Source organism: Cheilinus undulatus, linkage group 9 (assembly GCF_018320785.1).
Source record: "Cheilinus undulatus linkage group 9, ASM1832078v1, whole genome shotgun sequence".
Lineage (NCBI taxonomy): Eukaryota > Metazoa > Chordata > Actinopteri > Labriformes > Labridae > Cheilinus > Cheilinus undulatus.
This window is the reverse complement of record NC_054873.1, coordinates 20775512-20789604: the sequence shown is the minus strand read 5'-3', so window position 1 is coordinate 20789604 and position 14093 is coordinate 20775512. Positions and strand designations below refer to the sequence as shown.

At 39.2% G+C, this 14093-nt stretch overlaps 1 protein-coding gene across 1 annotated transcript in view; it reads right to left on the bottom strand.

Moving 5' to 3' along the window:
* The window catches only part of LOC121515634 (potassium/sodium hyperpolarization-activated cyclic nucleotide-gated channel 3-like), a 34285-nt gene that overhangs the window by 18102 nt on the left and 2090 nt on the right, over window positions 1-14093 (bottom strand). Inside the window, exons 2-3 of the mRNA XM_041796510.1 lie at window positions 1720-2143; window positions 459-620 (exon numbers count right to left, since the gene is read on the bottom strand). Coding sequence (XP_041652444.1) covers window positions 459-620; window positions 1720-2143 — 586 coding nt within the window. The remainder of the gene's footprint in view (window positions 1-458; window positions 621-1719; window positions 2144-14093) is intronic.

The following is a 14093-nucleotide window of genomic DNA, read 5'->3' as shown; positions in this document are numbered from 1 at the left end:
TGCTTTCACAGACTATATCAGTGAATTAATATGTTTTTTGTCTGTTTTATAACCAGCAAATAAGTTCTCAAATAAGTTTTTAAATTTATTTGAACTATTTATTATGTGAATAAACAACAACAACAAAAACTTTACAAATTTTATTGGGAGAAAATGTTTGCAAGCTCCAACAGTCCACCTAATCAGGAACATTGGGTCTCTATTTAAAACCCAGAAATCCTGATTGGTGTAGAATGGTTTGTGATGCCATCTTAACCTGAGACCAATCCACCAGAAATGAAAAAGGCTCAGACAAATAAAATAAAAAGGATTATCTCTCATCTAAAAGAGCTGAAACAGTTTTAGAAAGTGTGTGCATGTAGGACCACATCACTCAGATGCCTCTGGAAAAAAAAAGAATTGGGGGCCTTTAAGTGAAAATGTTTGGACATTGTCTGACTCATAAATAATCCACTTACCACCATCTTGTTCCTGGTGACCCAACAGTCAGGGGGGAAGTCCTGCAGCATGGGAACCAGGAACTGTAGACAGCCGTCCCAGTGACACAGCAGTAGCATCATACCAATCAGGTTCATGATACGCACCATGGCGCTCGCTAGGTCGTAGGTCATATGGAAAACCTGTAACACAGATTATCATCATTAAGCAAATGACAAAAGACACATCTCACTGTGAATAAATCTGTCATGTTTCCATTCTTTCTCATGCGATCAGAGGATCTGAGACATACAGGAGGTGCTGTGTGGGCCGATGGATCATATATCAGACTATACTGCTCTTAATCTGCCACCACAGCCTTGTTCTGTGTTGCGTAACAATCTGCAAGCAACATTAATGGCCTGTGGGGAAGGCAACCTCAGTTAGTATTATAAGAACAAGATAAGCAGGAAAATAGCTCTTGTTAGGTAAAGTGATTGAGTGTGAATGAGCTGTGGAGCACGACTAGCAAATCAGCTCTACAGCTGCACGAAAATGGACATAAGTTTTTACTCAAAGAAGCAGCATGAATTTCACTGACAGCAAAAAACAAAACAAAACAAAACAAAAAAAACAACAAAGAAAAACTAAATGCAATTAAAGCTCCTGTGAGGACCTTTTAGCTTTGGCACCCCTTGTGTTATCTTTGTTGTTTTTATCCTGTACTGTGGTGTTTTTTTTTATTAAAAACTCTTGCCTTGCTGTCTTTTAATAGTCACATTTATCACTTACTGAACTTCTTTGCCGTGGAAAAATGAAAAATGAATGTTGCAGCAGTGTGCTGTTTATCACCGTTCCCCTGACAGCTGTATCAGATATTTAAAGTAACAATGTTGAAATAATCAATATCGATGCCGAAGCTCCCGTTTGCTTCTAAAGGTCACATAGAGGCAATTAATATCAATACTGGTCTGTTTCATAACTAGTTATATACTCCAAGAGCCACTTTATAAGCCATCTTATTGAGGAAAAAAACGAGCATTGAGCTGTTACTTTATGATACAGCACTATAAAAAGGCGTCTTGTACCAGAGCAAGGTCCCAGCTCAAAAACCCCAATATACAGACAATGCAACACCTGAAAGTCCAGCAGCTCAGAATTTTCCCTCTCTTTAATTAAAATTGACAAATAATGTTGCTGAACCTTTCATGGAGTACTTTGACAACTTTTAGACTAACTTCTACAACTCCATTATCTCTTGAAACCTCAGAGACCCACAACACATGTCCCTGCGGGATCTACCTCTTCCCACTGGTGGATGTAGCGAATGAGTCTGGAGAGGCGCAGCAGCCGAAGCAGACTGAGGATCTTGGTAAAACGGACAATCCTCAGAGCTCTTGCCGTCTTGTAAAAGTCAGAGTCGATGCGAGTCTCCACGATGAGAAAGATGTAGTCCACGGGTATGGAGGAAATGAAATCCACCACAAACCAGCTCTTCAGGTACTTGATCTTGATCTGCTGAGGGTCCAGAATGATCTCTGTGTTGTCCTCCTTGACGATGCCCGTGCGGAAGTTAAGCACCAGGTCCATGAGGAAGAAGGTGTCCGAGACCACGTTGAAGACGATCCAGGGCGGCGTGTGCTCGTCCTTGAAGAAGGTGATGCCCACAGGGATGATGATGAGGTTTCCCACCATGAGCAGCAGCATGGTCAGATCCCAGTAGAACCTGAAACACAGGGACAAACACTTCGCTCACACTGTGGACTACAGCAGGCCAAAAACAATCTTTGGGGAAGACATCATCATCCTCACACCATAACATACACAGCAACTAGAACAGACAAGTCAGAATGCACAAACAATTATTTTCAGTATTCAGGGAGAGCATTTATCATGGAAAAATGGCAGAAATTATGGGAGAGAAATAAGGAATGATGAACTTATGCTTGCACTGTATAAGAAAGCAGGAGTTGTTTCAAGCAGCTCCTTCCCCATAACCAAATTAGCACCTTTAGTCTTACAAAAGCTATAGCTAGTTTTAAGCAGCATCCATCACTATCTAATGTAAAATATCCAGACATGCTGATTAAGAAAGCCTTATGTGCTTATATGAAATAATTTCTTATTTATTTCAGTCAATTCAATATGTGCATGGAGTTCCAGCATGCACATATGATGACATGAAATATTGGCTTCCTTACAACATCATAATAATTTATGTTATTAGAATTTCTGAGATAATTGTCCAGAATGTCCGCTGAATGCTGAGAGAATTTGAGAAAACATTTTCCAGAATATCTGTAAATATTTTTGGCAATTTGCTTGGAACTTTTTGAATATTTTCATGGAAATTTTGGGGATCTGTTTGCATATTTTTGAACAGTTTCAATGGGAGGGAAATTTGATTTGAATTTTTGGGGGGTATTTTTATTTTTATGAAAATTTGAGAAATTTTTAGCTTTGGATGTTTAAGGGAATTTGTTTGGAAATTTTTGGGCATTGTCATGTAACTTTGGAAAATATTTTTGTAATTTTGGAGAACTTAATTTGAAATTTTATTACTTTGTAAGGGGGGGAGGTAGTTTGAATTTTTTTGGCAGGGATGTCCTTTGAAATCCTTGAAATCTGCAAGAACTTAATGGAACATCAGGGAATATGTTCAGATGTTTTGGGCTATTTCTGTCATTTTGTGCAATTTGGGGGAATGTATACAAATTTCAGGGTTAATTTGCTTGAAATGTTTCAGGAATTTATATGAAAATTTTGGGAACATTTCTATTCGAATTTGTATGCTTTTTGATAAAGTTTCATGGAAACATTTGAGGAATATTTGAAGTAATTTTGGGTTACTTTTTATAAGACAGTTTAACAAATGTTGAGAATTTTCACAGAACTTTTATGTAATTTTTTTGAAATTTTGGAAAGGATTGTGGTGGTGTGGATTCTGGAAAGGAACTTTTAGCAGACATGTTGTTGATGTTTGGCCTTAACAAGTCCTTGTGGTTTATTATCAAAATGACTCCTCTGGCTGGCCGAAGACACTAAACAGCTGACCAACAGCCAAGACATCTTCTTTAAATCCAATCCAGCGCTTATCCCTGTAGAAACAGAACCTTCAAGAGATTTGTGGACATCATTTTGGTCAGGACCAATTCCTGTTTAAATAATAATAATAATAATACATTTTATTTGAGAGCGCCTTTCCTAGCACTCAAGGACACTTTACAAGAATAAAAGACAAGACAGCTTTCTTCTGATCCCAAATATGTGGAGAAACTACAAAAGCATTCCAAACAAAAGCTCAGGTTGCAGAAAGTTAAGCAGCAAGCTGCAGTATTTAACAATGAAGCCAATATGGAAGTGCAGAAAACTGCAGTTCCTGAAGTGTCCACTTAGGACTGGCTGCACCACCACCCAAAGTCCCCACTCACAAATTTAAAGAAGCCAACTCCCACAGTGAAAATAAACATGTTTATAGCTTGGTACAAAAACAGTATTTTTCTGAATGGTTCTGCAGGGAGGATGAGTAAAAAAACTAATGTTTTGATGTTATTAAAACCAGGAGTTGCCCATAATTAGAGAAGCCGTTAGCTTTTGTTACTTTTAAAAGTTACATTACTGCATTACATACCAAGAAAGGTTACAGGTCAGGGTTACGTGGAGGAATCATGGCTGCCAAGGGGCTGTTTGTGTGTATGCTTTCAAAAATAAACAACATGGACACATGATGCAGTATACACGTTAAGGTAGAGCTGGTATGGAGGTGAGGAAGGTGTGGCAGTCAACACAGCAACAGAGACAATAACGGCAGAAGCTAATAAAAACAAACCACTAAACCAAGCCCACACAGCTTTATGATAAATTACTGACACAGCAGAGCCAACATGTCCATCAAACCAGCCAGGACTGATAAAGTCTATTTAAAAAGTCAATGTTTAATCCTGTAAAACAATGTTGTTGCTGTTTGTATTAGTTTATTTTTTTCATTAAATACATGTCTAATGAGAACTATATTTGAACAAAATAAAACAAAAAACAAAGAGGCATTTGCAAGGATTTTTATCAGCAGCATCTATGAATGAAGTCAGCTGCAAGTAACCAGTGAACACAGTCACTAATTAAAACAATACACCAGGTGCATTATGTCCATGCTCAGAGGAAAACGTCAGAATTGATTATTCATATGGAAATGTATTATTTTGTGACGTGTGCTGCTGACCTCTTGTCCAGGTGACCCTCGTAAAAGAGATCTCAATCTCAATGGGTTTTATCGAGGTTATGTGATCAGCAGGGTTTGTTAATTAGTTTGTTTGTTAGCAACATAACTCAAAAAGTTGTGGACGGATTTTGATGAAATTTTCAGGAAATGTCAGAAATGGCATAAGGAAGAACTGACTAGATTTTGGGAGTGATCGGGATCACCGTCTGGATCCAGGAATTTTTTCAAAGGATTCTTTACCATTGGGAGATAGGGCTAATGGGGGAGGTCTGCGCTCTCCGAGTGCTTTTCTCATTATGTAAAGTTTTCCGAGTTATCATATATGTAGTTTACATCCCACACATCAGGTAGCTCTACATGGCCTGAGCTCCCTTGTGTGTCCCCTAGTGATGTCCTTAAAAACACTACATAACTGACTGTATGTTTGCCCTTGAATGTGTCGACAGTACAATTATTCTACAGTCAAGTTTACCGCATATCGTCTGTTACTCTGTAGCTAATGACAGAAAGAAAGACATATCCTTTACAGCTCTTAATATGCTCACAAATTGACGGTAAACTTGGTAGTGTAGTACAGTACTACACACAGGCTGTGCATAATACTGCATACCTCACAGTATTGTTTGCATTGAAATAAAATGAAATGAAAACAATACCACACAAGCCTTTGAATTTACAATCACAGTATTTTTGAATTTGACCATATCATCAAAATTAATTAAACATTATAGGGATAGCTTGACAATACAATGCTGTACTCTTTGCCATTATACTAGCCTAATTAACAAGCCATGTGCGTGTACTGGCACAGCTGTGTTTACCTTCCACTGGCCCTCTGATACATACCAACATGTAGGAGAGAAACAGAAACAGTGCAGATTTTGGGGGGGATTTTCTTTCATTTTTATATGGTGACAAAAGCAACTGTTTTCAGAAGATTACTTTGCAGAAAGAGTAGCTATCAATGATTATTTGAACTGTAAATGTTGACTCATAACATCACTTATTATTTACAAAAATGTAATCTTAGTGCTCCAATAAATGAATTTGTAACATGTTATCCCAGCACTGATAAGGGTTGCAGCTGATCTGACTGATTCACTGTATGGACAAAAGTATTCAACCACCTGATCATTACACCAACAAGGACTGTAACATCACTGTATTCAAATACCTGTACTCTAATATGGGGTTGGGTCCCCTTTTACAGCCATAACAGCCTCCACTCTTCTTGGATAGATTTTCACAAGATTTGGAGTGTTTTGTGGGAATCTGTGTTCATTCATTCTGGAGAACAATTAGGAGGTCAGGCACTGATGCTGGATGAGAAGGCCTGGCTTGCAATCTCTGTCTCAGTTCATCCCAAAGGTGCTGGATGGGGTTTATGTCAGGGCTCTATGCAGGCCAGTCAAGGTCTTCCACACTGAACTCGTCAAACCATGACTTTAAAGTCCTTGCTTTGTGCACTGACATAGTCATGTTGGAGTAGAAAAAAGCCTTCCCCAAACTGTTGCCACAAAGTTTGAAGCAAAGGATTGTCCAAAATATCTTGATATGCTGAAGCATTAAGATTGCCCTTCACTGGAGATAATGGGCCTAGCATTAACCTTGAAAAACAGCCCCATACCATTATCCCTCATCCACCAAACTTCACATTTGGCACAATGCAATGAGGCAGGTAACATGCTCCTGGCATCTGCCAAACCAAAACTCTGACTGCCAAACAGAGAAGTTTGATTCATCAATCCACAGAAAAAGTTTTCACTGCTCTACAGTCCAGTGTCATCGTGCTTTACATCACTCCATCCAATGCTTGGCATGGACTTGCAAAGGCTCCCACTGCACTGTTTTTGTGGTCACATAAATGCCAGTCGAAGTTCAGAACTCTTCAGCTGTAGAATCAGCAGAGCATTACACACCATTTGCCTTAGCAGTCTTTGATCCCACTCTGTGATTTTTGGTGATCTTCTGCCTCATGGCTGAGGTGCTGTTGTTCCTAAATGCTTCCACTTTCTAATGATATCACTTGCAGTTGACTGTGGAAAATCCAGCAGGGATAAAACCATCTTAGTGTAAAGGTAGCATCCATTAGAGTACCATGTTTGAAGTCACTGAGCTCTTCAGAACAAACAATTCTGTTTCACCAATGTTTGCAAGTGGAGACTGCATGGTGCTTGGTTTTATACACCTGTGGGAATGGGTTTGATTGAAACTCCTGAATTCTATTATCAACTGTGGTCAAATACTTTTGTCTATACACTGTATGTGGGTCCTGTTCACTATGAGGCCTGGGGCCCATCTTAGCCGCTTCTCCTTGCCTGTTACTAGACTGAACAAAGGCCTGTGAGAGACCTTTCCAACAAAGCCCTTGGTGTTGATGGGTTTGAAAATGAAACTTCAGAAGCCAGTGGGTGAAGTCACTGAGAATATGTCCATGTTTTATATTCAGTATAGTAACATGAGCACTCATGAGCAGCTGTTTTGATGATGGGTCCTTCTGTTTTTAAAGTAACAATGCAGAAATTTGCTTGTTTCAGTGCCAAATCTGACGATTCTTACTGAAACATAAATGCACTCTGAATATTTGAGTTTCTGATCCAAAATAAGCAATTTGAGTGTTTCATATAGGTTTTTGGGACAAAATAGAGATTTTTTAAAATTTGTACACATAATACAAACAAAACATTAATAAATTCTATGATGATAATAACCCTCAGATTATTCAGCACTAAAAATGATCTGTAATTGTTGCCTCAGTTAGAGCATGGATCATCTGTGGCTTGGACTTCTGTAGTAACGTGATGGAGAAAATCTGATTATGCAGGACATAATGCAGGAAAAGATTTTGAATAAACAATATTTACATAAACACTATTTGTCATTGGTTGTTATTCTGTTATTTCAGAAGATTATAAAAAGCAAAATCCTGAGTTCCTTTGTACAATTTGACTACATTGTAGTATTAAAAGCAGTTCTGAACTTACAAAGTGACTTTGAAAAAAAAAAAACACCCAAATCTCTGCAACCAGCAGACGAACACTCAGACTCCAATACCAGTAGATTTATGTTTAAACAGAAACAGAAACAGTGCAAACAAGCTGCCTGAGCACAAACATTAACAAAGCGTTGATTCTGGACAGCAACAATACTTCTCTAATTCAGTTAAATACTGGGCTCCTGGCCACAGGGACGGAGACGAAAATGGGTTATTGGGATTCATCTGAACGGCTCAAGAGGAAGTATTGATTTTCACAACTGACCAAATCCTCAAGTGTCAGCAGCAGAGGCAGGGTTTAACTGCATCTATAATTGTATGAAAAGAGGGGGCTGCTTGTGGTTGATGTTTACAGAGAATAGATTTATGTCTGCAACAGGTACAATTTATCTAACAGTCATCTTGTCTGACATCATGTTTCCTATCTTCTTTAATCTCCTGTTTTGCAGACAGCATAAAGGACAGTATCTGGATACAAAACATGTGATAGAAACCTACAGTGATGCACAGCACAGAGGCCGGTCAATATATGGAGAATGTGAGCTAACCGACCACCATCTTGAATGTGTGTGCACTGATGCGTGTAAGCATGTGACTACATGTCTGATCCATTTCAGGAGACTAATTAAACAGTGATCGATCTGAAAGGAGCCTGACATACCTGCAGGACCTGCGCATTGTGGAGGGGAGGGGGCACGTATGAGGGCACATGCATTACTCCACTTAATGACACTCACATCTGAGGGAGCATGCAGCCAGCACGCCGAGTAAACCCAATGTTTTTGAAAGGATGTGAGACCATTTTTCCTTTCAAATATTGACTGATTTAGGTAAAGGAGACTACTGAGCACCCCTGTGTTACAAGTGTGATAGAAATCCAGACATATTGTGGGAAAACAATGAATGCAAACATTTTGCCAGCTTATACAATGCACTTAAAACCATTCTTGTTAGTCTTTTTGTTCTTCTAGTTTGTTGTGTTTTCTTTAAGGGAAAGAGTTTGATTTTTGGTTATTACTGTTACCAGCAACCATCAAAACAATTAAAAACTAGGAAACAAAAGTAGCCTAGCAGTCACAGAAGCAGGCTGGGCTTTCCTCCACGTCATTCCCCACCCTCTCTCTGAAGAGGGGTCTGGCTTAAGACACAGACCAATCATCTGAAATGCCATGTCTTTCAGAATACAAATACATGCTAAAACTTTTGAGATAAAATTTGATCAAACTTCTGATTAGGGTTAGGTTTAGGGTTAAGGTGAGGGTTAGGATACTAAGACTTAAAAGTTAAAAACCTTGACCTGCAAAACCTGACAACAAAACATTAAAAAAAAAACCAAGTTAACAGTCTGCTTGAAGAAAGAAGCTTCTCCTCTATGAAAACATTTGCTTTAGCTGTATAAACTATGTAGATAACAAAGCTATGTAGCTAAAGCTAAGCTCAAAAAGTCGCTATGTAAGCTATATAGGTACGTTAGCTATGTTAGCCTTAGCTACATTTGCTAAAGCTGACTTAGCTGCATTGGTTATTTTAACACTTTTTATGCAGCTAGCTTAGGTATGTTCACTTTAGTTAAACTAGCAAAGCTAACGTGAGCCATGTAACTTCTAAGGGTGCTTTCACAATAGGCCCAGTTGTTTCCAACCGCGCTGCAGCACAGTTCCTCCCCCTCCCCCTTCCCCCCTGGCTTGTGTTCACACTAGCAAGATCGAACCGTGCCTTGGCGCACTTGCGTATTTACTTGGTCTGAAACAGCAGGTGACAGTATGCACGTAGCTGGTCTACAACCCTGCAAAGGAGGAGAAAGAAGAAGGGTCATGTCTATCCTGCAGCCATGGATGATTAAAATCGCTTTTAAGATGCCAGCAACTTCGCTCTTCCTACCTGCACATCTACTACAGCTCAGAGGATTAAATGGGCTGGCGCTGCCCAGATGCAGCAGTTTTTGAGGTGACGGGAGACTTTTATTGCCTTTGCACCTCATCTCACCGACTCCAACTTGTGTTCATCCGCAAGGTCAGTCACAACAGACCGTTTATTGGCTGGATTTTGATTATTTCTGCCCTTTATTGAGGGAAAAATGAGAAGAAAGTGCTGCGCTGTGTAAAGAAGTCTAGTTTTTACGATGTCATAAAGCTGATATGACGCTCTGTCCCATATCCGAGCACGGTTGCATTCACATCTCATCCGAACCGTGCCTGAGTCCCCTTGAATCGTGCCCGAGACCACCTCCCCAAGCGGTCCCGGGCACAGTTTGTTTGCACTGACAATACCAAAACGAACCGGACTTTGGGCTCAAGTGCTCTCGGATCTTGAACCGGGCCCCTAGTGTGAAAGCCACCAAAAACAAGTCTATAAATAATCAATCGCAGATTACACCTCTGACCTTTTTCTCGGTTTTATTTATCAATGTTCCTTAGCCTGTAATGTTTACATTATGGTTATTTCATAAAGTAAACTGCTGTTTTTTTACAAATAAATTTATTTAAAAGAATTAAAACATTGTACTGGCAAATTATGGCACTTCCATTCTGAAATAGACAACGTCTCAGAAGAACAGTATGTGAAAGTGGCCGTCAGTGACGTACAGTCTGCAGCCAGACTGTCTTGTGCGTCTTTCTTCACAGTTTCAGACTCTATCCACTGTCCTTTCTTTTCAATTATGGTACAAATCCACACAATAAATTTTTAAAATAATGAAAACTACGTCGTCAAAACCATTTCATTCCCTTTTAAAAGAAGACTGTGAAACATGCAGTTCAGACACTTACAGATGGAGGATGCACAGATCTTGGCTCACGGAGATAACTGGTGCTTTACTAATTTTAGCATGGATATTGAACTGTGATGTGAGGGGTTATTGTGATGGAAAACTCCACCCAAATGCTTATAATCCCATGTAAGACTTTTGCTTTTTTCTGTTGGTTAACTTGACTGATTTTTCATGGTTTGTTGTTTTTTCCTGTTTATTTTTTTTCACTAATTTCTTTCATATACAGCGGAAACAATGAAATATAAATTTTTCATTTTTAACTTTCTGGTTTGGGGAAAAAAAAGTTTAATTAAAAAAATGTTATGATGCGAGTTTTTTTTACTCTAATATAAAAAACATCACTAAGCCTTATTGTACTTTCTCCTCCAGGTAGACACCTCTAATGATAATTCACCACCTCCTTTTATTAATTTTTTTACTGTAAATGAGCCAATGCTATATGAATGTATTTGACTTAAGACTTTCTGTAACCATAAAATAAATAAATAAATGTTTTATTCAAAATGCTCTATCCTGGTCTTTTTGATCTCATCCCTTCATATGCATCAAGTATTACAAAAGTGAGTGAAATTAACAAGAACTTGTCAAAAATAATAACTAAAGAAACATAGCTGTGGTCCTTCTCCCTAGAATGAGCTGCCTGTTGACACCCTGAGGCCCATCACAAATGTCTCCACCTTGAAAGCCAAACTCAAAACCCTTCTATTCAGGCAAGGATAGCCTCACGGTTAAGTTATGGCTCATCTATGGGCGAATCTTACCTGTGGTTCCTTCCCTCGGTGTCTCTCCCCACTCTCTCATCCCTGTTTCCATATCTATCCTGTCATTTATCTCTACAATATAGCCATAAAAACCCCAAAAATAAATCTAAAAAAAAAAGAAACAAATCTATCCTCACCAGGGATGACTGTGTATATATCCTCCTAAATCCCTGCATGCACATATGAGGACATTACATTTTTCCAACAACATAGTAATAAATTAGAATATTTGAGGTAACTGTCTGGAATTTCCACCGAAGTTTAAGTAAATTGCTTTAACAATTTCACGAAATTGTTGGGGAAATGTTGGTGTATTTTGGAGTGTTTGCTTTGACTACTCAAAATTTGTAGGAACTTTCAAGGGAAATTTTGAAATCTATTTGGTTTTATAATTAGTGGAATGAATTTCCATGAAAATTTCAGGGAATCTGTTTTGATGAAGGGGGAAATGGGTTTGGAAATTTTCCACAATTTTCCATGGATTCGTCACTAAAATCTTAATTTAAATCTTTAGAGTGTTTTCAGAAAGTTTTACTGAAACGTTTGGGGAATGTTTCTGTAAATTTAGTTTTTTAATGGGATTTTAAAAAGATGTTTAAGAATTTTTACTAATATTTTGGTACTGTAGAAATTTTAGGGAATTTTCAAATGTTTTGGAAATCTCTAATTACTTTAAAGACCATAGACTATATTCTTAGTGAAAATGACTTTCAAGTAAAGAAATTATTTTTGCTTGTATTGTACAGTGAGATAGGCCTACAGTCCTCGAATGCAGAGTGAAACCTAGTCACGTGCCCAGTTGTGATTGGCTGACACCCATCTGATCCTAATGATCGCCTCGCAGCTCCCACAGACAGCCAATCACAGCTCTTTCTCTCAACACAGCAGTGTATTTAAATATGGCGTACTTCTCACTAACCCTGCTTGCATTAATGGCTGATGCACCACACTGCTCCTGGAAAAGCTTAACCTCCTCCACCCCAGCCTCCTCTTCTATAGCATAAAGCTTGTTGCACCCTTATACTCAGATCCATGCAACTATGGATTCATTGCTTTTGAATTAATTTTATTGTATACAGTATGCATTGTTATAAATGTATCTATCCATATTGGGGTTTCTAGGCCAAGTCTTCATTTAAAGCTCGAATATGTAACATTTATTGAGAACTGTGTAGAATCAACTCTACTCACCCCCTTCCCGTTCTTTTCCATGTTTGAGCTCTGAAGCTCCACCCCTCTTCTCACATACCTCCTCGAGGATGTGCATGTCTGCTGAATCGAATACTGATGGTGGCAAAGCTCTCGAGGAGTGATTTTGCTCTGCTTTTCCTCTGAAATCAATGGCCAGATTACAGGCAAGAAAACACTTCATCTCAGCATGAACAAATTCTACATAGGACCGAACACCGCTGGTAACTCCGCCATTGTACCAACTTCTCTCTGAGATGAGAGGCGGAAGCACACCTACTGCAGCGTCCAGCAGGAACGCTCCCTCTGACCTGAGCCATGATTGGCTGCAAGTGCAAGCCTCCTCATTGGCTGGAGCATCATCCCTTGATCGTTTTCCTTAAGTGAGAGTGCAGAGCAAGGAGGCGTTGCAGAAGTGTGCTATTCTGTTAGGTGGCTTTAATAACAAGACCCTGGAGGGTTGTGTTGTTTTACTAAAAATAAATAGCTTACTCCAGCTTTAATGTATTTAAAGAAGCAAACACATTTTTTTGTTATATGTCTTTTACATTAAACCATTCATTTTTCAAAATGTATTACATGTGCCTCACTCTGTTTAAAAAGGTGAGGTCTAGGTTTCAGACCTGCCATCAGGCCATTTTGTCCCACTGACCAACTCTATACATCTGCATGTCTGTGAAAAGCTCTTGTCTGATATCCACTTGATTAATGGTTGTTGATTTAATTTCTGTACCTTATTCATGACTGCAGTTTTAAACCTTGAATTCCACTAGTTTTATCCTTGATGTAAAGCAAACTGAGCTCAGTAGTTGATTATCAACAAACACATAAATTCTTAGAGCTATTTCCTCTGTTAATTAATGAAGAAAATTTTGATTTAATTGAGTCAAATGACTAGATATTGCAAACAAACCCATAAACAATCACCTGAGATGACTCCCAGCCATGGGGCGGTCTCTGGGCCCAGGAAAAAGAAGCCAGACACTAGAGAAGTAATGAGGGTACATAACAGCCTACAAAGGCAGATTTGAGCCCAGTCTGACCTGATCTAGTTACTCACACCAAACCTTTACAGGAGAACATTATTAAAAGAGGTAACCAGTGAGGGCATGTTGGCCATTTGTTCTAATCAGCTTTCTGTTGTTCTCTGCCAAACAAAGCATTTGCATTCCTCTCTTCATCTGCCCGTTGTCTCTGTGGTGACACACTGGTCCTAATTGCACTTCCCCTCTCTGGCTAAATCCACCGTTATCTCCTGGGAATCCATGTCATCTCCAGAAATCAGCTCCCATCAGCCAGATGTTGAGTAGTTAGCATTACTGCTCTGCACACGTCACCGTGCTGCAGAATGCTCGAACAGCTGGACCGTGATAAAAAAAAAGAAGGTCTGCAGGGGACAGTGCATTACTGCCTGTCCCCTGCAGACCATCCGGTTGGCTCATCAGCTGACCATGCACGCAGCATTCAACCCACAAAAGATCAGACAACTTGTGGGTGTAATCTGATGTTTCCATGAAAATAAAGCTGAATGCTAGGAGGGGTTTCTGGACAAACACTGGTCCAGGGAGGAAACTTGCTTTATTTGGGTCAGAGTGCAACTACGTTAAAAGAGCAAGAGCGAACAAAGAGAGGGGAGTTACAGGCAAAGTGAACACAAAAAGGCTTAAAATGGTGAAAGGAGCTTAGATCAATCAGGACAGCTGAAAAAGGGATCACATTTGTACTAGAGATACTTATCTCTTG